General features: G+C 45.4%; 1 protein-coding gene and 1 pseudogene across 1 annotated transcript in view; one reads left to right on the plus strand and one right to left on the minus strand.

The window, feature by feature from the left end:
- The window catches only part of LOC139052613 (putative phospholipase B-like 2), a 218,882-nt gene that overhangs the window by 147,439 nt on the left and 44,950 nt on the right, over positions 1-26,493 (plus strand). Inside the window, exon 7 of the mRNA XM_070529684.1 lies at positions 330-487. Within this exon, the coding sequence (XP_070385785.1) occupies positions 330-487 (158 nt within the window). The remainder of the gene's footprint in view (positions 1-329; positions 488-26,493) is intronic.
- LOC139052647 (U2 spliceosomal RNA) lies at positions 6,002-6,180 on the minus strand (annotated as a pseudogene).

Genomic DNA, 26,493 nt, shown 5'->3' on the forward strand with positions numbered 1-26,493 from the left:
GTCATGTATCGCACAGAGCGTATAAGTGGCGGTCTAGAAGAGAAACCAAGTGGGTGCCTGGTGAATCGAAACGCCAATGAGGGATTAGGTTGTGTGATGAAATTCGCAAATATACAGGCACGCGATAGACGCACCTGTCGCAAGGCTGGTGCACTTAGAGATCTGTATGAGCGGTCATCGGCCTTAAGTGGACGTAAAATAGGTGGATGATGACCGTTTCAAGAAGAAATGATGCTGTGCCGCTAGAGATTAACATTAGCTCGGACATTCACCGCCGCTAGGAAATCAGTGCGTGCTGCCTTCATTGGTCCTTATCTCGTCCATGGCAGGCACTCATGTCGACGGGCATCGAGGTCCACAACAACTCACTTTACCGCTTCATCACACCAAATTGCGTGTTCGAGTTTGTGCGTGCCATTGTCGCCAACCGACTAGCCACGTCGGCCAAGGACTGGATGGACATCTACAGCAAGAACCCCAGCGGCACGTAAGCACCCTACTACTGCACGCCCTCCGCATGCAAGATTACGTATTTTCTTTTGACTTTGAGCGACTGAAGTGCTGCGGCAGTTGTGCACCATACAGTTACACCACGCGAAAAAAGAAAAACGCCTGCGTCAGCATCATGTCTTTTCGCACTATAATCAATACAGTGAACTTCAAGGAATAATTATTATGTTAGACGAAGACTGCATGCTCTTAATATCAATTAATATATACTGCTCGTTTCTGAGAAAGCTAAAGGATGTGCATATACCAACTGCTAGGATCGGTAGTTCATCATCTCCGATTCAAGTTACATGAAGCTTGCTTTTGTTTCATGTGGTGTGGAGCTAAGCATTGAACGGAACCAAACAACTTTCTCTTGTGCTGTTATAGCCAATCTAAATTGCTTTTCCAAAGTGCTTTATATTATTACATAAGAAAATACACATCCCTACATTCTTGGCTACCTACTTTCGTTCAATTGTCGTATTTATATTTCACTTGTATATTGATGTGGTATTACGCTTTGTTACACGTACAGCTCTATACTGCGATAAGCTGCATTATTGTTCTATTTCCTTCTTAAATTACGGCCCTTCCTTGCGTTTCACATCTCTGCGCCTTACCTTTGTAGGAAGCAAATAAATGTTACTACACAGATAAAGACTCGAACGATCGAGTTTTTAAATCCTTCTAGCTGAAACAATCCCGTAAACTGCGGAAACATGAGGGCGCGAAAAGTTTGCGTATATCAAAAGATGCCTTGTGTTAAGCTCTAGCGATTTTTTGTTTTATTATTTGCTGCTCTTTCCCTACAGTAAGTATTTCTCGAAAAGTTATGGAAAGAAATTCAGTAATCTACGGTAGGATTGATCTATGAAGTGTTTCATGTCCAAGAATACCATTGCTATGGGATATGAATAAGAAATGCCTCATGTTGTATTTCACTATTTGCTTGCCTATGTCAGATTAATTCCTCGGTACTGCAACTACTTTGGCGTCTGACTGCCATGGTTTATTCCAAGTGCTGTAGTCGCTCTAAGGTGCTCTCGCTAAAAACATTTCCAAGTCATGGAGACTTCGCACAGGAAGTAATGAATTATAAAACCTTAACGATGTATTCATTTGCGCTTATTTTTAGAACATGAAACTACAGATATCGTCCTCAGCCGATCTTTATTCGCCATCGTTTCTTTAGCTCTCATCATGGCTTCTAGCACAAAGCTCGGACAACAATGCGCCGTTTCCACCACGCTGATCTTGCTAAATACCCAATCCTGCAAAATTATGAGCAAAATGAGGACAAGATAAACGCGGGAGCCAACGTTTGATCAAGTGGACTTACCATTTTTAAGGCGACATTTCCTCGGCACAGCATCCATATGTAGGGATCTTCTCAAGGGGAGAGGGGGTAATGCGGGTGGGCGAGGCAAGGAACATGGGCGTGTTAGCGGCGAGGGTGTACTATTAAAATGGAAGCTGTACTATTAAACGCTGGTGGAGAAATGTAAGTTAGCGCTTTGGATCAGCCGGCCATGTGCTTTTTTTTTCTTGCAAGAGGTCTAGACGACAGGAGGGGGCAGAAGATTATCTGCTCCGCTCGAGGTTACTGAGCTATCGCCTCTCTGAAAGAGAGAGTAAAAGAAGCAGCAGAAAATGGTGCTCGTGGAAAAAGAATACTACAATGAAATAAATATATAAATGAAAGGGAAAGAGAAAGGGAGGAAGAAAAGGAAAAAAACAAAAACTTAAGCAGCCCAATGAAAGACGATGAAATGCTGTTGCCTATAGCTTGAAATGTAGCATAGCGAATAGATTCGAAAGCTCCCTTGGAACGTCTTCCCCGTTGGTTGCAATGTCTTGAATTTGTGGATGGGGCATAATTCTCCTGTATTTTGTGTTTCGCGCAGAACGGAAATTTGACTGTATGATGTCGAGTTCAAGTTCATCAAAATTATGACCTGGTTGGTTGAAATGCTCGGCGACGGCTTTGGGAAGCTTTTTGGCTGTGTACGCGCGATGTCCGTTTAACCTCTTTCCGCACGGCGCTGTGAAAGAAGCGATGTTTGTCGGCACATTATGTCTCTCTTCTACCTTTGACCTACTGGGATAGTGGCCAATTCCCAAGAGTACGTACGAGGCAGTATTTCCAAGGATGTGCTTCTACATCTACCTTGGCCACCACGGTAGCACAGTGGCTATGGCGTAGTGCTGCTATGCTCGAGATCGCGCGTTATATAATGGCGGCGGCAGCAGCATTCCGGCGATAGCGTAATGGAGAAACATCAGGGGCCGTATTTTGTAACGCTTCGCTTTGGAACCGGTTTGGTCTGGCTGTTACGTCAAGGTGACGTCACTCGGAGAAAGAGTGTAATGTCGCGGTGCGAGGGAGACCAATGAACGAGCGGCATTCTGTCGCAAGGTCACGTCATCATTTTTGTTTCTACTTTGGGGACGATATTTTAATTGAAGGATGTTGCTATTTCGGTAAAAAATATTGCTTTGTATACAACACTTGTACATTTAATTACCAGTAATAACTGAGCTTCCGACGCAGACAGCTTGTGGTTTAAGTTTATCTGAGTTGCTTTATTTATTTTTTGTCGCTAGGTGGTGCGCCGTACGTCAAGAAATCAAAGGGTTTCTCTGTGTGTAGGCCATGGCTCTAATAGGATTTCGTTTAGCTGTGGCTGAACTCGTTAGGGTGGATGATTGCGATGAGAGTTCCTTCCACACATCCCACAACTTCGAGATTCTTGCCGCGGTCGAGGGAGCGTTCTTGACTGCGGCTTTCTCCTGCAGCGTGTAGATAAATATGACAATCCTTTTTCTTTTCTCTCAGCCGTAATGACCCTAGCGACGGCGGTAATGATGCGACTGACTGACGGTTGCGGCAACCCGATAGCTTTTACATTCCAGACGCACTGCTGAAAACAACCCGTAGCATAAAACGAAAAAGAAAAGGAAATCGTAGTGCGCGCAGCACTTACGTGGTGGTGTCACTGCTACTAATGGTATCTTCGACTGGTCGCCTGTATGCCCCGAAGCAGAGTCGGGTAGATCGCGCGTTTCCCGAGCTCAAGGGTAGAGGACAAGCGCGCAAGCCGAACGTGCGACTCACCCTCGGAGGAGGAAATTTCCGATGCGAAACCACGTTACTACTGCCAACGTCCGATGATTCGCCTATCCAAAGCTCCCGGCGCTGCCGGAAAAACCGGTGGACGTGCCGGCGGGACGAGCATTCGTCGAGCCGCCAGCATGCAGTGGCCTAGGTTGCCAAGGTTACGGTGGGCCGTCGCCAACAGCAGCGTCGCGGCGCTGCGATGACGTTTCAATCTCTATGACTGCTCCGACGACAGGGCTCGGAGCGCCTCAGAGCGCTCCAAGATGGAGGAGAGCAATCGAGAAGAACCAGCCGAACGCAGGGCGCGCACCCTCTTTCAACCAGCCGAAGACAACGCCGCTCGCGAGAGCGCTCTAGAGCGCTCAGAAACGACCAGCCGAAGATAGCATAAATCTTGTGGTCCGCGATATTCCGGCTCGTCGCAAATCCATGCATTCGGCGCGCCTAATATGCCTCCTTCGGAACTCGCCTTCGCTCACGTCGTACGCCTCGCACCGTTGTCTCTCGTCACGTCGTTATCTTTGGCCAATGCTCGCCAGCAACACAACGAAAGAAGGCGCTATCGGCGCCGCTCTCGTCGCGCCGGCCAGCGCGAGACTAGCAGATGTTCACGGTTTCCGTAGCAACCATCAAAGTTATACTCGCCACCACGCGCGACCACACATTCACAACCTCTTTGGTCGTCGTGTGCTTGTCGTCACACAGGTTGTGATTCACAACCTGTGACGACCACAAGATTTGTTGTCATGCCCAGCAGTGATGATGACAACGCAGCACCGACCAATGGCATTCGTGAGAGAGAACCGGTTCGAAAGCGAACCGTTACAGAATTCGGTCCCATATTCGCAAGGACGAACTACGACATAAATTAGGTGTTTTAGCTTGTCCACAACCACTATACAGTAAGTAAGCAAACATTTTATTTTCAAGCAGTAAAATTCACATCGAGTATGTCATATTTGACAAAAGGCTCCTCGATGTTTTCATCATCTTCACGATCTTTAGTTCCTGTGCACGGTTGACTATACTGAGCTGGAAATATACCGTGAAGGTGCAGCCCTGTCTTAGATATTGTCACGGAGTTTAATATTTTGAGATTTATATTTATATGAACTGCGTATATTCCATAAACTACCCGCCGTGGTTGCTCAGTGGCTATGGTGTTAGGCTGCTGAGCACTAGGTCGCGGGATTGAATCCCGGCCATGGCAGCCGCATTTCGATGGGGGCGAAATGCGAAAACACCTATGTCCTTAGATTTAAGTGCACGTTAAAGATCCCCAGGTGGTCGAAATTTCCGGAGTCCTCCACTACAGCGTGCCTCATAATCAGAAAGCGGTTTTGGCACGTAAAACTTCATAATTTAATTTTCGTTTCTATAAACTATCCCTAGATGCCAGAATGAGCTAAAAATGTGGCTCGCGTGCAGCGACCACCCTTGCGTAGCTGAGTTTTATATGTGATTTAGCACGAGAAAAGCTTCCGATGGGGGCTCCAGATAGATTATGACCTCCTGCGGTTTCTTGCAGTGTACCCAATGCACAGTACTCGTGCGTTGTTGCATTTTGCCCCCATCGAAGTGCGGAAGCCGCGGCGAGGCATTGATCCCGCACCCTGGGCTAGCAGAGCGAAGCTATAGCCACTAAGCAACCATGGTGGGTTCTCTACAAATTTTGTCGCTGGAAGAGAAATGGAAACATCCTCTGTAATAGAGATTGCGTAGGAACTCACAACAGTGACACCAGTTCTGCCCGATGGCGGCACTGAGCGGATAACTGTGCCGGATTTTTCACAAAAGGCGTTCAGAATCCCTGACAATTAGGAAAGCTGAGATCATTAAATAATTTCCTTTAGATTACTTTTACCACAGAAGCACACATTTGAAAATGATTTGATGTAGTAATTACACAAGTAATTATGTAAATTGGATTATTAACATTCCACACCAATGCGATTGGCCCTAATGCAAGGCTTCCAGCTGGGCATCCGAGAAGCTAATTACTCTTTCTAGAAATAAAGAAATTGACGCCGCTAATTTTTATAACCTAATTAATTCAGGCTGATTTATGCAGCAAAGCGCTAATGAACAGCCGAAAAGCGCCACTGTCATGCCCTTAGTAGACGTCCATCCATGAGTGACGTGACTGCTTGCACCTCGCCATCGATCGACCATAAACTGACCGTGCTTATTAAGTCATGATCGCGCTCGATACACAGCCCGGTCTTATAGCGTGCTAGGCAGCGGCAGGCGTAGTCGGATACGTCACGCAGGCGATGCCCGCCAGGGGCGCTATTATGCATATTGTGCCATTTTACAGCGAAGCTGTATGTGGCTAGGCTCTGGGAAAAAATGCGTGCGTCTAGCGAGCCGTGTAGATCGGGAATTTCTCTCCATACGTGGCCGATCCCGAAGACAATGCAATGTCGGGCCTACCCACGGCCGAGAAGAAGTAGGCTTTAACAACTCAGCAAACTTGCAAAAGTATGTTTAATATCTTAGGTCCAATTAAAATCCATATCAGATATCAAGCTGATAAGAACAGATACTACACATTGCCCCATGCCTGTCATGTCTACCTGCGCACCGCCCTCTCTTTGTCGGCATTCCAAGCGCTTCCATGATGTCTACCAACGTGCCATCGCCTTAGCTACGATGAAGCAGAGTGTGTCCTCGGAATGCGGTGAGACGCGTGTCTGTTCTAGGTGTCGGGCTTCATTAGTAAAAGGTGTCGTACCGCGGTTTGCAACTATATATGGGTATCCAGAGAAAAGATGGGGAATGCGGGAGATGGAAATTCAAGAGGATGAGCAAAACGTGAACAAGTTGAATGCAGGAGCCAACGTTTCGACAAGTAGACTTGTCTTCTTCAAGGCGACGTATGCTTTCCTCGCCACAGTATATATAGGTTGGGTTCTTCTAAAAGGGAGAGGGTATGAGGTGGGAGGATGCGGAAACGAGGGAAAATGTATTAGCGTGTCGAATTGAGAGTGAAGGAACCTACAGATAGCCAGCAATATTTAGGCTACAACAGTCATCACCCGCGGCATTGCAAGCAAGGAATTTTTGTCGGACAAGCGAAACGTATAAAAAGAATCTGCAGCGAAGACCACGATTATATCCACCACCTAAATGACCTTAAATCAACGCTAGCAGAAAGGAACTATCGCCAAGTTGCTCTCAATAGAGCTTATGATGCCGCGTCAAGATTGGAGAGACAGTCAGAATTGACGAAGAGACAGCCCACATTAGAATCTGACAGACCGCCGGCCTTTATAACAATTTATTCTAATGCACCCCCAAATATAAACAACATCTTAAGAAAATACCACCCAATATTATCAAGTAACGGGCGTCTGCGAAAAGCGTTCCCGGATGTACCCAGGGTTACCTATCACCGAAACGAGAACATTAAAGACATGTTAGTGCACGCTATAGTCAGCCAACAGCATTCCCCCGTAATCAAAGCATGTTGTCACCCTAGGTGCAAAACCTGCAGGCACCTTCAAAGTGACATTAAAATTAAAAGCACCGCAAATAGTTATACACATGAAATCGAATCTAGCTTCACTTGTACAAGTTCGGATGTGAGTTACATGCTTGAATGTTCCTTCTGTAAGAAACAATATATCGGTGAAATAAGACAATCGGTGAACGTCAGATTAAACGGACATCGCGCGGACACAGCTAAAAAGCTTCCCAAAGCCGTCGCCGAGCATTTCAACCAACCAGGTCATAACTTTGATGAACTTAAACTCTACATCTTACAGTCAAATTTCCGTTCTGATCGAGAAAGAAAATACAGATAATCATACCTTATCCATAAGTTCAAGACATTGCAACCAATAGGCATAAACGTTTCAAAGGGGGCTTTAGAATCTATTCGCTATGCTAAACTTCAAGCTATAGGCAACAATACTTAGTTTGCTTTCTTGGCGTATGCCCCCCCCCCCCTTTTTTTGTGTGTGAGCCGGCGTGTCAGACGCCCTTGACACGCCGGCTAACGCGCGTGCGTTGACAAACCGGGGTGGGGGGGGCTGGCTTTGACCGGGCACACAGCGTTCCTTTACTCTCAATTCGACACGCTAACACATTTTCCCTCGTTTCCGCATCCTCCCGCTTCATACCTTCTCCCCTTTAGAAGAAACGAACCTATATATACTGTGGCGACGAAAGCATAGGTCGCCTTGAAGAAGACAAGTCCACTTGTCGAAACGTTGGATCTTGTATTCACCTTGTTCACATTTTGCTCATACATGGGTATGTAACCCCACGGTGCCTCATCATCGTCCGAAGTTCAACATTGTGGTGCAGAGGCTAGTCGCACCGCGTCTTCCATTTGTGTGCATGCGGTGGTAGACGCACGGCAATGGGCAGTTTGCTATTAAGGGGCCTACATACACAGCTTCGCTTTTGAGGCTAATACACGCCTTTGCTCTCTGTCACTTCCCTTATGTGGCTGGATTATTCAAATGCAAACAGGCACAACTTAACAAACTTAATGTGATGCTCAGGAAGCTCGTTAAGGTAGCCCTATGGATACCTAGGAACGCTGCAACCGACAAACTCGTGGGTCTAGCGCTGCACAACAGAATGGAAGAAATCGCCAGGGCCAACAGCTAGCGTAACACGAAAGCTGAGAAAATCACGAGCTGGCAGGAACATATTACAGGCAATAGGTACAGAACTGAATACATCAAGGAGCCCAATAGAGGCTGTAGTAGAATTAAGCAGTGACGTTAGGAACAAGATCAGAACCAACCCTCTCCCCAGAAACATGCATCCAGAATATAATGTCGAAAGGAGAAAGGCAAAAGCTAAAGCACTCTTGCAGGAAATAGAGCAGCAGAACCAACTGGCAGCTATAGTTGATGCTCCCTGGGTGAAAGGTAAAGAAGCATATACGGCTATAGTCTCAAATTATCAAGGGAAGGTGCAAGCTAGACGCTATCACTATTTTTACCAAGGACCCCATGGTGGCGGAACAAGCGGCAATTGCTCTAGCCGTCAGGATTAATAAGTGGGCTTGCGTTTACAGTGATTCGAAATGCGCTATAATGTGTTTTGATAAAGGTTACGTAGCTGGAGTTGCAGCTAAACTTTTTGAAAACATTGGGATTATGAGAAATGAAATCCGATGGTTTCCTGCCCATATGGGGAAAGTGGATGAGACTAGGGTAAACCTCATTGAGGTTGCTCATGATTTGGCACGAGGATTTGCTAACCGTGACAGTCACAAGCGAGCCGTTCACCATAAAGCCAGGGATTCTAGAGATCATTTATTAACATACAATGACATTAACAAACATTACTATTTAGCCCGCAGGCAATTCCAATTGCCACATTCAAAACTGAACAAGGCTCAGGCAGTCTCATTGCGCTTATTGCAAACAGGAGCATATCCCACACCGTACACCATTAATAAAATATATCCAGAGAGGGCGATTAAGATGGAATGCAACGATTGTAATGGCACCATAGGAATCAGACATATGCTGGCGGGGTGTCCCGCGACTCTCCGCAACTTCGTTGAAGAATGGACACATTGGGAGAAAAGGAGTCAAAGCCAATTGTTTCAGGTTTTTGGGCCGTCCAGAGGGCCCATAATGTCACTGAAAGGCTTGGCCTGACTGTGCCAACGTGGGAGCGGCCCACAGGGCTTAAGAAGTCGAGCCTTCGGGCCTCAATGCAATAAAAAAAATTCACACACACACACACACAAACACACACACACACACACACACGTTTAGCTTTCTTAACGTGACGCGAAATGCGCGTTTTTCTTGAGAAACTGAAATGCCAGTTATGAACCTAATGCTCTTGATAAACGAAAAAGCTTTCCTCCTCAATAAACATAAAGCAACCGGCTCAAAGCGTACTATCATTCCGCCGAAGAGCTATCCCGCTTCTGTCGTCTGCTGCGCACAGGCCACAGCGTGCTTCATTCGCCAGTATGCGTGTCTCCGAGATACTCAATGAGTCAACGTACATCGGAGCCAACACGCTTGCTTTCAGCCTTGACACCCCATACTGGAAGATATATGCTCTATCTTACCCAGTGCTCGAGAGAGCCTGAACAACCGAGCTGTAGTGAAGAGCGCATGTTGCAGGTCGAGTTATCGCTATCTTGTGAAACGCAAGACATTCAGCCCCACTCGGTTGGCTGAGAAGCGGTCGAATACCGATAGCAACGTGCCCACAACAAATGGCCCCTTCCACGATGCAATAACAGCGCTGGGGCTGTCGTCTCTGGTTCGTTTCACTGCTTCCCGCGGGATGAAGCTTCAAGGCGCCGCCTTCCGTACATTTCCATTTATAAGGGTAATTCATTCCAGAACAACTGTCTCAACAATGGCAGTCCAGTAATATCCTTCTCTCTAAAAAAAAACAAAAAAACGTAAGGTATATAAGCATTACTTGCACAGTATGTTCCCAAAGATTACAGAACGTAAAAGATTTTTGGTCCCGTGAGCGCTGTATGAATTTTACGCAACGCTGCAAAACGAGGTGCGAAACGACGGTTTACCAGATATCGACCGTTTTGAGCATTCTTTGAAAATTTAGGTTTTTGCTTTGTCTGAACATTGTCCTTTCCTTAAAAAACAGTTTCACAAAATGGTTTCACAAATAACAAGGAGGTAGAGGTGCGCAAGAAATTGAGTTCTAGGGAAATTTTCACAAATGACGGTCATGAATGGAAACCTGGAAATACTTTTATATAACTATTCCTGAAACGTGACATCTCGCAAAATTTAATTTTCGCTGATGGGCTGCGCGCAGGTTCTAAGATAAAGCATGACTTTGGCAAAAATACTATTGTAGCCTTTGTTCCGAAGTTAACACACTCAGGTGATCCATGCAAAAATAGACAGAAAAGACGATATAATTGAGAAGCATAACAACTTTCATTACGGAAATGTTAATTGAAGTAATTTGCGTTTCCACTGAGAAAACGTTCTTTTTTATTTGTGTTGCACGATTGCAATATTTTGATTGGGGCTTCGATTTCACCACATAGCATGTTGGGCGGACACACAAGCCAACTGAATTTGCTGCCTAAAAATATAGGTCACGTATTTGCAGCATATTGCTTTTGGGCCTTTTTTTTCGTACTATACCCCGCAGGGGCGTCTGCGTCAGCAGGCGTTTGGTGTGTTGCGACACCACGTACCCGAGCACACGAGGGTTGGACCCTCCCGCGTTTAACCGTGCGTGGCTTAGCCGTGTCCGGGGAAAAGGGGATCCTGGGGGTTGAGCCGATGCTGGGTGTTCGTACCTTTAAGGCCCCCCGGCGGAGGCAACACACCCCTTTGGCCTCGGCTTCACGTAGACAGCACCCCCGGACTGACCCACCCGGGGGAAATCGGTAGTTGCCTTTTCCTGTCCCCCTCTCCACTCTTCGTCTTTCTCTCTCACTTTGAATCTTTCCTGTCTTCTACTCACTTCAATTTTCTTCTCATTTTCCAGGCAGCAAGGGTTAACCGTGTGTATCTACCCAGCCTTGGGTACATATATTAGGTTATAGCGGCGTTGTACAGCTGACGTCTACAGGTATGTTCCTAACCTCGTAGCGTCCCCTTGTTGGGCTCGGTGGTGGGTGGCTACCATCGCCGCTGAATATTCTAAGAATACATGGCAAATGCATTCCCCTCACTTGCAGATCGTCCTCACAAAAGAGGGCGCACCAAAGCAATCTTCGATTTCACTTTGAAAACCAACGCAGAAACGTTCCCACGCTACCATGTGATCCACAGTGAAGGATCTCTGCCAATGAGAAAAGTATCGCCATTCCTAATAGCAAAATGCCTAATCGAAAAAATTGGAAAACAATACAAAGCTTCAAAGATGTCAAGTGGGGACCTCCTCCTTGAACTCAAAACCAAAGATCAAGTTGAAAAGCTCGCTGATCTCACCTGTGTCGGAGACATCAAAGTCACAATTTCAGCGCACCGTTCGCTTAACACAAGCAGAGGCGTAATATCAGAAGAAGATTTCCTTAACCTGAGTGATGAAGAACTCCTGGAAGGATTCCAAGAACAAAATGTAATCAAGGTTCAAAGAATAACTCTCCGAAGAAATGACGAACAAATCCCGACCAAACACGTTATACTTACCTTTGGCACCAGTATTGTACCTACTACACTTGATTCAGGCTATCTTAAGATCAACGTAAGACCCTATATCCCGAACCCGAGGCGGTGTTTCAAGTGCCAGAGATTCGGATATGCATCGCAATCATGCAGAGGTAAATCGACATGTGCAAAGTGTAGTGCCAATGACCATCAATCGGAGAACTGCAACGCTGCTCCACACTGTACAAACTGCAAAGGAGAGCATCCAGCATATTCACGATCTTGTCCTTGCTGGAAGAAAGAGAAAAAAATAATTGCAATCACAGTGAAAGAGAAGATTTCCTTTCATGAAGCAAGAAAAAAACTAGCACACCTACCTCTAACAACCTACGCCAGTGCGGTGCGGCAGGGGACAGCACCGCAGTGGTCTACGGAGTCTACAGGGACCGCAGTCAGTGGCCCAATAGTAACTCCATCCGTCCCCTTGGTGGCAGCAGCCAGTGCTGCTCCATCATCATCATCATCACAGACGGGCCTGCAGACCCCGGTCCCACAGGGCCCCAGGCTAAATCGAACTCCCAGGCCTGAGACGCGCGTCTCAGCGCCCGGTTCTCGATCATCCAGCGCCTCGGAGAAGGTTATCGATGTCGACACCAAAACTCCGGCGTCATCGACGCCAAAACATCAGCGCTCTCTGGAGCGCACTAAGAAAGACAAGCTCACAATAACTACGCGAACAAAGGGACCGGTAACCTGAATGGTTACCGTTCTTCCAATAGTACATTCCAACTAACAAATGTCACCTACAGTTACTTAGCACATATATCTAAATTACCATTCTCAATTCTGCCATTATGGCTTTTATCGTGCATTGGAATTGTAGAGGACTGATTCGCAATTTAGGCGACATAAAAGACATAACAAATAAGTTTTCACCAGTCGCATTTTGCCTACAGGAAACAAACTTAGGCCCTAAGCACACTCAATTCCTTAAAGGCTTCACCGTTGTCCGAAAGGACCGCGATTGTTCCCACCGGTTGTCAGGTGGAGTGGCTATAGTCGTGCAGGGCGGCACTCCTACCCGAAATGTCTCATTAAATACATCTTTAGAGGCCGTAGCTGTCACCATTCTATCCTACAAAACAATCACCATTTGCTCACTATATATTCCACCCCACACACATTTTACTATCAAAGACTTAGAAAATCTAACAGATCAGTTACCGGAGCCGTTTGTCATGGTAGGAGATTTTAACGCTCATTGTACTCTTTGGGGCAGTGTCAAAACTGACCAAAGAGGGCAGCTCGTTGAAGATTTTGTTCTGTCAAACGATATCTGTCTTTTAAATTCAGGTGCGCCAACTTACTTCTCACCGACTTCCCGCACATTTAGTTGTTTAGATTTAGCTCTTTGTTCGCCCTCTCTTTTTACTGATTTTAAATGGGAAGCTCTCGACAACTCATATGGTAGCGATCACTTACCCGCTCTCATCAAACTACTACCATCACCACAAACATTAGTAACAAGACCACGCCGATGGAAAATGCAGCTTGCTGACTGGCACGTTTTTATGGAAAACGCGAAAGTGGAAACTGTCTTTTCGCCAGGGCTTGGTATTGACGAACTTAATAAAAAAATCACCGAGGTTATAATCTGTGCGGCAGAAAAGGCCATACCCCTGACATCGGGCATAGTGCACAAAAAGCTAAACCCCTGGTGGACGAAGGAGTGTACCGACGCTAAAAAAGAACAAAACAAGGCCTGGGGAATCCTACGGAGGTACCCCACCTATAGCAACCTGGTAAACTTTAAACGAGCCAAAGCCAAATCACGTTTCATTCGAAGACATGCTGAAAAATCATCATGGCAAAGATACATCTCCTCAATTAATAGTATGGTAACATCGAAACGAATGGGGGACCAGGTGAGGAAATTTAGAGGACAGTACTCATCTTACACAATACCGTTACTTACAAGTCCAGGCACACAAACAACAATACACGAACAGGCAGATATACTTGGAGAACATTTTCGTGATGTATCCAGTTCAGGGAATTATACAAAGGAATTTTTACAATACAAACAGTCTGCTGAAAAACAGAAGCTGCCCACAACTGGGGCATCAAATGAACCATACAATTCCCCTCTCACACAACAAGAAATAAACAGAGTTCTTTCTGCAGGGAAAAACACAGCGCCAGGTCACGACCGCATTCACTACGCCATGCTGGCTCATCTGTCTCAGGCATCTCTAGAAGCTCTCCTTAAATTTTTTAACTTAATCTGGGAATCTGGCATAATGCCCGAGGAGTGGAAGAAAGCAATAGTAGTTCGGTTTCTAAAAGCCGGTAAATCTCCAACAACCGCAAGCAGCTACAGACCCATTGCCCTCACGAGCTGTTTGGCAAAATCATATGAAAGCATCATCAACATAAGACTTTCATTTATTTTAGAATCAAGAAACCTTATTGACCCCCATCAGTGTGGATATAAAAAGGGTTGTTCAACCACTGACCATCTTGTCCGTCTAGAAAATGAAATTCGATATGCATTTTTACACAAACAACACTGTCTAACAGTTTTCTTCGATTTAGAAAAAGCCTACGATACCACATGGAGTTATGGAATTTTAAAAGACCTGGCTGACCTCGGCATCCGGGGTAAAATGCTGAACTGCCTAGCTGATTTTATGAGTAATAGAACATTTCAGGTACGTCTGGGCTCAGTACTATCTCATACTTTTAAACAGGAAAATGGTGTTCCACAAGGCTGTGTTCTCAGCACGACACTTTTTATAGTAAAAATTAATACAGTTAATAAGATCATACCGTCGTCTCTTATGCACTCCTTATACGTAGACGATCTCCAAGTGGCTTGCCGTGCCTCAAATTTGCTAACCTGTGAGAGGCAGCTCCAGATAACAATTAATAAACTTACACAATGGGCTAACAAAAATGGTTTCCGTTTCTCCACACAGAAAACAGTTACTGTTTTGTTCTCTCAGAAACGAGGGCTACACAGCGATCCAGTCCTAAAATTGAATGACACCATACTGCCGGTGAAACAAGACCATAAGTTTTTAGGTGTAACCTTTGACACCAAACTTAACTTCCTAACTCACATAAAAGCACTGAAGATTAAAGCAAATAAAGCTCTAAATATCCTTAAAATTCTGTCTCATAAGCACTGGGGTTCCGACCGAACATGCCTTTTACGTGTCTACCGGTCTCTTGTGCGTAGCCTTTTAGAATACGGCACCGTGGTTTACGGCTCAGCCAGACAGTCCTACATCCAACAACTTGACCCGGTACATAACCTTGGACTGCGACTGGCAAGCGGTGCCTACCGAACTTCACCTATTCCAAGTTTATAGGTAGAGTGTAATGAACCCTCCTTACAGCACCGCAGAGCATTCCTCACTTTTTCCTACGTACTAAGAATTCAGTCATCACCACAACACATATGTTACAACATCCTCACACAATGCATCTCACGCCTACACTATACAAATAAACCGAACATGATCAAACCGCTTGTCCTGCGATATGAGGAATATGTCCGGGATTATGACATTCCTTGCGAAGTCCTCGAGGTTGCCAGAAAGCCACAGCGTTTGCCCCCATGGTGCGATTTTGAACCGTTATGTGACTGGACATTGACACATTTAAAGAAGAAAGACACCCCACGCGAACTTATTACACAAGAATTCCGTGAACTTCAGGAGAAATATAAAAATAACGTGCAATATTACACTGACGGCTCCAAAACGAAAGGACACGTGGGTGGGGGGGTCATAACGGAAAATTGGGGAAAAAGTGTTCGATTGCCACAACACGCCTCTGTTTTCACGGCCGAAGTTTTCGCCATATGGGTTGTAGTGAAAAAAATTATCGCTGATAAACACACAAATGCAGTCTTATACACAGATTCTTTAAGCACACTGAAGGCACTACATCTGAAATCTGAGTGTGAACCCCTGATTGGAGACATTTTAAACATGGTGGCTTTTAATGAATACGGGAGGTCAATTGGTTTCTGCTGGGTCCCAAGCCATGTTGGGATACCGGGTAACGAAGCAGCTGATACATATGCATTGATGGCAGCACACGAAGACATTACAAACACAACACTCCCATACAAAGATAGCATCCGCGCAATCAGAAAAGCCTTAACGGTAAAATGGCAACGCGAATGGGACCGTTGTTCTGACAACAAGCTACATCTCACGAAACCCATAGTTGGGGAGTGGAAGTCATGCTATCATCAGGAGCGGTTCATCGAAGCAGTTTTGTGCCGACTACGCATCGGGCACACACACATCACACACAATTACCTACTTAGGAAAGAAGACACACCAACATGCGAGAAATGTCAACAGCCACTAACAGTTATGCACATATTACTCACATGTACGCAGATTGAAACACACAGACGAGCACTCTTGAAAAAATTATATGAACAACACATACCGTTACACCCTGCTCTAATTTTGGGCGATGATCCACTAGTCCCATTTTGTGACGTCCGTAAATTTTTTGACGACACTGGATTTTTACATAAAATATAGATTATTAACACAGTCTTTCACTTTATAAACTGTATTTTAAAACACCTCGTGTTTGGCGCAGCATAGCCTCAGCCGCATTTGCGCCATTAACTCCCATTTACCTAACTAACTTTTTCGTACTATATTCTTTGTATATTATACGGGCGGATGGTCTGTCAGTTTTACGTAAATTTTAAAGACTGCCTGTGCCAGATAGCGTAATTTTTCTCCTTGAGCAGGATTATTTAGAGGGACGGACATTACTAACACAAAAACCAAAACACATATTCAACAAATGAACAAACATTAATTAACTTATTAATTACTTTACAGGGTATATTGCAATTTACAAATCATAAACGGTGAGCTTGCAGAACGTGTCCACGTGAAATGAATTTCCTGGATGACAACAGCTTCGAGAAACTATTTCCCGAAATGTGCGACCAAGTATGCGGGGTTCCAGTTGCTTTTGTGCCGCAATGCATAAAAGAGGGTTTTGGCAAAAAATTAAGGTGTAACAACAGTACATTACCACGGCGAGTTTAATGGCACATATCTTGAAACTAGTGTCATTCAGAAAATTGATTCCAAGTGGATTGGCCTTGTAAACTCACCAGCTACAATTTATAATAGAGTATGGGCTGTAAAGTAACTATTTAGGAAGATAATTAGTCAACTTAGTTAGTTTGTTTAATATGTGTTCATTTCTCGCGCAAGGAACTCCGCTTTTCTGACTAATCCTACTCAAGGACTAGAAATTTTTTCTCTGCAACAGGCTATTTTTTACATCCTTAAACTTAAGAATAAACACCACGTATATCAACGCGATAAAAAAGACATTGAAAAATATAATAATATCATTGACTTAGGTACCACAGTGTTTCCAAGAGTGGACAGCTGTACTTATTGGTTTCTTCAAGCTTGACATCACAACTGCTTTGTGCAGCGTGTCCCAAGAAAAACTTTGTCAACTACTGTCTATCTGGCCCCTTACAGCTTGAATAATACTAGAGACATCACGGAACTAGTGAAACCCGCTCAGTATAGCTGCCTATCAACAATGTTTACCAAATGTATTCGTCTCTTTTCGCTGGTTTCACGGTGACTGAATAACGTGCGTCGTGCAAGTGGTGCTCCCTGTTCACGCTCATGAGAGCGATTCGTGGCCAGCTCTACCACTTCACGCGTAAGCAGCCCATTTGTGTAATTTCAGAAGCACGGAACCGCGCAATGTAGATCTACTTTAAGTACGCTTATATTCGGTGTTCAATTTCTTACGAACTTCTGAGTGAACACGGTTTTTATTTCTCTCCTCACGCACCTCCACCTGAACCAGCATGGTTTGCTTTTCCCGATAATATGATATGAGGCGAAGTCGACAGGCGAACCAACATACTGCAAACTTCAGACTCAAATTCAAAAACTATTTTTTTCGCTGAAAACGCAGATTACATTGATTACAATTTCCGCGGCAAACGTAGTTAAGCTTCGCAATTATACCCGCTTTTCGGCGCATTATTTCATGAACCACTTTAGTGCGTTATCAACGTCCGAACATAGACTAAAAAAGCGTGTGTGTCATAGTCAGGCTTCTTTTTAGATCGTTTTAGAAAGTACGTTTCACGGACAATTCTTTGACGGTAATGCCCGGTTTTCTTCCGCAACCACTTTTTTTTAATTTGCCAGAAGCGCTACAATTTGTGTATTTTTAGCTCGGGTTTAGATGTTAAAGAACGTGAAATTATTTTGTAGAACTGTTATTTAATGAAAGAAAAATGGTCAGACAACGCAAAAGCGCGAATTATGGATAAAGTGCACGACACGGCTTACTTTTTGGCAGATCTTGTTTCGCACATGGTTTCTAGCCTTTAGTGAAATTCAAACGACCCTCACCCACCCAAAAAGCTTTTCGCGTTCAAAAGATGTTCGGAACATACCGTGTAAGTAATCCATATATATGTATATATATATATATATATATATATATATATATTGCGGAAAGTGGATGTGGAGGAGCCCGAATGGCGAGACAAAAATGTAATAGACTTTATACTCTGCGCTAACCCTGGCATCACACAAGATGTGGACGTGAGCGGCAAGGTGCGCTGCACTGACCATACGATGTTAAGAACTAGACTAGCCTAGACTTGAGGTGGGAACGGAACAAAACTGGTGCGTAAGAAGCCGATCAATGAGATAGCGGTAAGAGGGAAAATAGAGTAATTCCGGATTAAGCTACAGAACAGGTATTCGGCCTTAACTCAGGAAGAGGATCTTATTGTTCAAGATAGGAACGACAATCTTATGGGTATCATTAAGGAATGTGCAATAGAAGTCGGTGGTAACTCAGTTAGACAGGATGCCAGTAAGCTATCGCAGGAGACAAAAGATCTGATCAAGAAACGCCAACGCATAAAAGCGTCTAACCATACAGCTAGAATATAACTGCCAGAACTTTTCAAGTTAATCAACAAGCGTAAGACAGGAAGTATAATATGAGGAAGTATAATATGTATAGAATTGAACATGCTCTCAGGAACAGGGGAAGCCTAAAAGCAGTCAAGAAGAAACTAGGAATAGGCAAGAATCAGTGGTATGCGTGAAGAGACAAAGCCGGCAATATCATTACTAATATGGATGAGATCGTTCAAGTGGACGAGGTGTTCTATAGAGATTTATACGGTATCAGCGGCACCCACGACGATAATGGAAGAGAGAATAGTCTAGAGGAATTTGAAATCCCACAAGTAATGCCGGAAGAAGTAAAGAATGCCTTGGGTGCTATGCAAAGGGGGAAGGCAGCTGGGCAGGATCACGTAACAGCAACTTTGTTGATGGATGGTGGGCAGATTGTTCTAGAAAAACTGGCCACCCTGTATACGCAATGCCTCATGACTCGAGCGTACCGGAATCTTGGAAGAACGCTAACATAATCCTAATTCATAAAGGGACGCCAAGGACTTGAAAAATTATAGACTGTCCGTTGCCTACAAAGTATTTACTAAGGTAATTGCAAATAGAATCAGGAGCACCTTAGACTTCCGTCAACCAAAGGACCAGGCAGGATTCCGTAAAGGCTACTCAACTATAGACCATATTCACACTATCAATCAGGTGATAGAGAAATGTGCGTAATATAACCAACCCTTATATGTAGCTTTCATTGATTACGAGAAAGCGTTTGATTCAGTCGAAATCTCAGAGGTCATGAAGATGTACCCGGAAAGGTTCGAGAAGGATTGTAACTTCTGCAAAACTCATTTAGGCACGCTCCAACACGTCATTGGAGTATGCGATTTCATCTAGGCGATCCCCCCCCCCCCCTCTTAACTGCCCCGCTACCCTACCCCATCCCTCATCCACCCTTACCGAGCGATGGGAGACCTTGCTAACCAGCACCGCCCTGGAAGACCAGCTCGTCCTGATCTCCAGGGGCCAGGCGGCTAGGGAAGCGTATGGGTCCCGTGAAGAGGGAACCACTTCCATCGACGGCGTCTAAGAAAATGTCGAGCTCGGCTCAATAAAGTTGTTTCTCTCTCTCTCTCTCATGGAGGCATGACGGAATCAGGGTGTAGACGAGCCGTATGTAAAAATACTGAAAGATATCTATAGCGGCTCCACAGCCACCGTAGTAATCCATAAAGAAAGCAACAAAATCCCAATAAAGAAAGGCGTCAGGCAGGAAGATACCATCTCCCCAATGCTATTCACAACGTGTTTACAGGAGGTATTCAGTGACCTGGTTAAGGAAGAATCGGGGATAAGAGTTAACGGAGAATACCTTAGTAACTGGCGATTCCCTGATGATATTGCCTTGCTTAGATACTCAAAGGACCAACTGCAATGCATGCTCACTGACCTGGAGAGGTAACTAGAAGGGTGGGTCTACAAATTAATCTGCAGAAAACTAAAGTAATGCTTAACAGTCTCGGAAGGGAACAGCAGTTTACGATAGGTAGCGAGGCACTGCATTGGTAAGGAAATACATCTACTTAGGTCAGGTAGTGACCGCAGATTCGGCTCATGAGACTGAAATAATCAGAAGGATAAGGATGAGCTGGGGTGCGTTGGGCAGGCATTCTCAGATCATGAACAGTAGGTTGCCATTATCCCTCAAGAGAAAAGTTGATAACAGCTGTGTCTTACCAGTACTCATGTACGGGGCAGAAACGTGTAGGCTTACGAAAAGGGTTCTACTTAAATTGAGGACGACGCAACGAGCTATGGAAAGAAGAATCGTAGATGAAACGTTAAGGGATAAGAAAAGAGCCGATTGGGTTAGAGAACAAACGCGAGTTAATGACATCTTAGTTGAAATCAAGAAAAAGAAATGGGTATGGGCAGGACATGTAATGAAAAGGGAAGATAACCGTTGGTCATTAAGGGTTGAGGACTGGATACCAAGGGAAGGGAAGCGTAGCAGGGGGCGGCAGGAAGTTAGGTGGGCAGATGAGATTAGGAAGTTTGCAAGGACAACATGGGCACAATTAGTACATGACCGGGGTAGTTGGAGAAGTATGGCCTTTGCTCTGCAGTGGGCGTAACCAGGCTAATGATGATGATTATGATGATATATATTGCGAGACAGCTGTTAAGCCTAAACGGTTTATTTCGCAGGTCGCGCGCTGTAGACGATGACGCTACCAATGATGATGAATATATACAGATGAAAAAGGTGAAGGGGTAATATAATGCTCACACAATTTCCCCCGCGCGTGGAAGCGGCCGCGTTTAAAGGCGGAACAACTGGAGTGACACGATTGTCAACTGGCGAAGCCTGTTCCCGAACAATGTAGGGCCCGATAAAACGGGATAAAACAATCCAGGAGTGCGAACTGGGGTCCACAGTAACACTTCGTCTCCAGGGTTGAAGGAAACCACTCGGTGAGATAGATGCATCATAGCGAATTTTACCGTCTTGCTGACTGGCGTCGTTGTTGAGGCGGGCACGTTGGCGACACCGGGCAATGAGCGAAACGAACTGCTCACACACTGATGTGGACGAAGGCACGGGGACACCGAAGAAAGAAACGTGAAGGATAGTGAGCGGTTGGCGACCATACACAAGGAAAAAGGGCGAGTACGCCGTAGTGCGTTGGACGACCATGTTGTATGCGAAGGTGACGAATGGTAGAATGACATTCCAATTGGTGTGGTCAGTGTTGATGTACAAGGCCGTCCACTCTTAGGGTGAACACGACTCACTGTGGCCGCGTATGGCCGCGCTCCGCGGGGCGCCAGTGCGTCCGGCGCGGCGGCGCATCGAAGCGAAACGGCGCAGGCGCACACGGACCTCGGGGAGGCGCTTCGCGTCGTCTGCTAGAGCGCTGGAGCGCGCCACTCTGGCTTTGCTGTAAGTACAGTTCGCTAGACCCAAGTGACTGAGCGACCGAGGAGGCGTTGCAGGAAGGCGCGCCTCACTCCGGCTGGTTTTGTCTACAGCTTGCGAACAGCCCGCTTAGGCAATGTGCATGAACAGAAACAAGCGTCTCACCACATAAATCACTTATCATTTTTTTCATAAGTGCTGAGGGTAAAAATCCAGTCATTTTTCGCACTCTTTATTAGGCTGGCGCCATTTTATTTTTCTCTCACAGCACTTGGCGTAGTGCTTACCGAGAAACCTATTAGGCGTGCTCTTCTTGGTTGGAGTCATCACGTGCTGAGCCTAGCGCGCCGTTTCGCGCATGTCCTGATGCTAGAACGAATTTGCTTAATTACCCGCCGTGGTTGCTCAGTGGCTATGGTGTTAGGCTGCTGAGCACGAGGTCGCGGGATCGAATTCCGGCCATGGCAGCCGCGTTTCGATGGGGGCGAAATGCGAAAACACTTGTGTACTTAGATTTAGGTGCACGTTAATGAAGCCAGATAGTCGCAATTTCCGGAGTCCTCCACTACGGCGTGCCTCGTAATCAGAAAGTGGTTTTGGCACGTAAAACCCCATAATTCAATTCGATTCTATTTGCTTAATCGACTTCAGAAAACGACCGATACCCGCAAAAAATCTCACAGAAAGTTAGAGAACGATTATTCAATCATACATCGTCATGTTTGCCATAAATTTTACAATTAAGGACGGCAATATTATTACTTCGACAGCAACTACGAAGTGACATCCACTGCTTCGCGACTCCCTTATTGACCCGTTAATGTCGCTGGTAGGGGTGCATGGAACGTTTTACGCGATGTAGGAAAGTGCTCTCCCCGGCATAGCAACTGATTTGGTGGCAATTAATATTACTCCACCATTTTCATCTTTCTAGACCCTATAAAAAAATAAAATTCATTTTTGTTGTCACAGTTTGGGTAAAATCACCGAAGCGGTGCCGGTCCTTTGACGGCAACCTGGTGCGAGAAGTCGCATTCTCATTTAGAGGAATCGTCGGTCAATTATTTGATTGCATTGATTAAGTGCAGTAAAGCATGTGGCGCGAACGTTTTTTTTTTGTGTGTGTCTGTTTCTTCTCCTTGGAGTCAATGCTTGGAGTCAATGCACGCCACATGCGTATTCTGTTTCTGTCCATTTTGAATAGGTAATTGGAATGGAAAATCTATCATCTACATGTCTATTTTTTAGCTTAAATAACGTCGTGCTGGGTAATGAAGTCGTTTTCGCTTTTATTTTATTTCAGTACTTCCTCGGGATAGGCCATATGCATACTCTCTGTAGCACATAATAATTGGTTAATTGTGCGGTATGCGTCCTGAAGTGACACATGGCCTCTGGGTTACGCCATAGAGGTTGGCACCGGATAAATTTGGAGAGTAGGAGGAATTGATTTCTTTTCTTTTTTTTTTATGGGGTAAGGGAGGGGGGTCTAGAATGAGTGGCTAAAACCCAAACATGAATACGGCACAGGAACGCTTGCCGTGGACAAGCGATGCTGTTGCCGTCGTGGGGAAGTCATCGGTCCGTGTGTTGGACGAACGTGGCCAAGATATTGAAACCGGCTGTCATGAGGCCGGCTCAGTGTCGTCTGCCGACAGCATGCCGGTGGCCCGCAAACAGGCTGGCCATTTGCAAAAGGCAGGCCTGGTCCAAGCCAGATTGCTGTGGTCGGGCCAGTCTACTTTTTAACTGACCATGGTTGTCAGCCCGATCTACCACCGAGCCTTTTTTTTTTTTGCTTAGGTCATGTTGCTCCATCTCTGCTTAATATGCTGATGCGGTGCAGCTAACGGCTGCTCAACTGAGTGACTGGCCGCTCACGAGTTAAATATTCTGGGATGACCCGTCAAATCGAAAGACAGAGGTGTTTCCATTAAACGCAATTCTGTCGACTTGCATGATTAATTGCATTTTGTTTGGTTGCTGATTGCCATGGCGATTCGGCAATAAAAACGTTGTAACAGTGAAGGATAATTTCATTTCCCCGGTGCACTTTCGGTAACTAGCCATGTTGCGGGTACTGGAAAAAGAAAGATGACGCATTGTAGATCTGTGCCTACAAAACTATTCGCAACGCGTTATATTGGAGATGGCAAAAAGGCCGCTGAAAACTGTGAATACAATCATCCAGGCTTACAAGAAGGATGGAAGAATTGCGGATGCTCCCCGTAAAGCCCGACAAAGAGTGACCACTGAAGCTGAAGACATGACCATTGTTCCGGCGGCTGCTGCAAACCTGACCTCCACCACTCGAGAAATTAAGAACAGCCTCAGGCTGGGGGGCGTCTCTGACACGGCGATCAAGTGTCGCCTCTACGCGGCAGGCCTCAAGAGCCGAACAGTGGCGCAAAAGCCCATAGTGAGTGCAGCAAACAAAAAGAAGCGATTAGATTTTGCCCTGCAGCATGAACAGTGGACTGAAGACTAATGGAAAAAAGTCGTCTTCACAGACGAGTCCACATTCACGACAAGATGGGACCAGAGGCAGCGAGTTTGGCGCCCCGACAAGTGTCGGTTAGCATAGTTAGCACAAACTCTCGTGTGCTTAGAAAGTGCGGATGAACTTATATCTCTTAGAGATGTGTAAACGAAGAGGGGTATTTCTTACTCAATTCGTAGAAACTTGTAACGAGCGAGTATTCGAACTATATTTGAGGTTACGCTTTTCAGGGGGGGGGGGGGGGAGGCGTGTTTTAAAGGAAGTCTTACGCGGATAAATGGGATCTGTTGAACCGTGCTGGTTCTATAAGAGTTTTGAGGTTTCAGCCGAGATGATACGTTTGTGTAATTCGTATTTACTTTCTTCCAATTGTTTTTCAAAGTGGTAAACCAAAGAGAGTATCCACTTTACTAGTGCCGTACTGGACGCACCAGGACGCGCACGCGAACAAATGTTTGCCTAAAAGACCGCCGCGGTGTCTCAGTAGTTACGGTGCTCGGCTGCTGAACCGAAAGACGCGGGTTCGATAGTGGCGGTCGCACTTCGATGGAGGCAAAATGCTAGAGGCCCGTGTGCGGTGTCAGTGCACGTTAAAGAACCCCAGGTGGTCGAAATTTTCCGGAACTCTCCCCTATACACCGATATATAAGGAAGAAGAAGCATGTGCTTGCTTCGGTAAAGCTAGGGAAACTATGGAGCATGTTTCGTTAGAATGTGAAGACGTCTACCCAGCGGTCGATTTAGGCACCACTGGCCTCCTTGAAGCCCTTGGGTTCAGAGGGAGCAGTAGTAAAGCAAACATGTCCGCAATAGACATTAGTAAGAGGCGACTGGAGGATTGGTGGAAGAAAAGTAGGGAAAGGACAAAAGACGGAGACGTACAAAGGCACAGTTCGCGATAGGGGATCAGAAAATTTGGGCGTGGTAGTTCATAGTGTTTTTTTGTGTCTTTTTTCATTGTTTAACCTAGGCAGAATATTAGGCAGTATAGAGCTTCGTGGCGCAACCCACCGCCCCGTTCCAAAGGGGACGCTCATAACATCCATCCATCCATCCATCCAGTGAACTGAAGAATACGGAGGAACGTAAATGGCCTGGGACAGTGTTGAGCTATCCTTACAGAAAAAAAAAATTGATTCACAGTGGAGGCAAAGAACTAGGAAGTTTGCCAGTAAGTATGCGGCCTGCAGTGTGAGCAACACAGCAACCAAGAACGTCAAGCGGACAGTCAGAGAGGCCGAAATAATCTCATGGTTGGCGGCAATGGAAAAGAAACCTGCCATGAGTAAACTACTTAAGAGGAAAAACGAAATCAGGAAATACAAAACTCAAAAGAAAGTGGTGCCTCTTTCTTTTCAAATTTTTTTGCCTTGTTTTTGGCACCTGTTGCATGCATTGCGCAATAAACAGCGTGTCACCATGTCATTCCATGCACCCTATGACAACCTGCCATTATCTTCCATTCCTGTGTTTCAGCGTTTTCTGTTTTATGTAACGGGCTCCTTATCAAATTTGTAAGTGTTCTTTCTATGCCCCTCCCCTCTGAACTGCTGTAGAGCCCTTGAGGGTACAGTCAATAAATACGTAGTTTCAATTCAGCCACCGTAGTCCTCCATACAGAAAGCAACAGAATCCCAATGAAGAAAGGCGTCAGGCTGGGAGATACGATCTCTCCAATGCTATTCACAGCATGTTTACAGGAGGTATTCAGAGAATTGGATTGAGAAGAATTGGGGATAAGAGTTAATGAAGGATACTTTAGTAACTTGCGATTCGCTGGTGATATTGCCTTGCTTAGTAACTCAGGGGACCAACTACAATGCATGCTTACTGATCTGGAGAAGCAAAGCAGAAGCGTGGGTCTAAAAATTAATCCGCAGAAAACTAAAGTAATGTTTAACAGTCTCGGTAGAGAACAGAAGTTTACGATAGGTAGCGAGGCACTGGAAGTGGTAAGGGAATACATCTATAGTCGGATACAACTTTAGAAAAAAGTGGAGGCCCCGCCCAGATGACCGAAGCGCGACAGCCGATTGCCTCCGCGACTAAAATAGCCCCGCTCAAAAAATTGTGCTCCTGAAACGCACAATACTCGGTATAAATAAAGACTTTTGTATTTTGATGACTGGTTTAGTAGAGCTCTCATGTGCTACAGCACATGACGCATAGCGACAGAAAAATAACCCCGTGCCTTCTACAATGCTGCCCATCGTCTGCTCTTTACTCTTCATTACACGTGACAAAAGTAGAAAGAGCAGCTCTGCATGGCTTTTGCGCTGGTTCGCATGTACACGGCCTATCTACTACTCGTTTTCCAAGCTTAAAGTGAATCACTTGCTATTGATAAAGTACTTATATAAAACAATGCATTTATCGCTGAAGCACACAGCTGACGCGGCTTGGCCCAGTTCGAAGCGCGGGCGGCCGTTTTCTCCATC

This window comes from Dermacentor albipictus, unplaced genomic scaffold, assembly GCF_038994185.2.
Source record: "Dermacentor albipictus isolate Rhodes 1998 colony unplaced genomic scaffold, USDA_Dalb.pri_finalv2 scaffold_28, whole genome shotgun sequence".
In the NCBI taxonomy this organism is placed as follows: Eukaryota; Metazoa; Arthropoda; class Arachnida; order Ixodida; family Ixodidae; genus Dermacentor; species Dermacentor albipictus.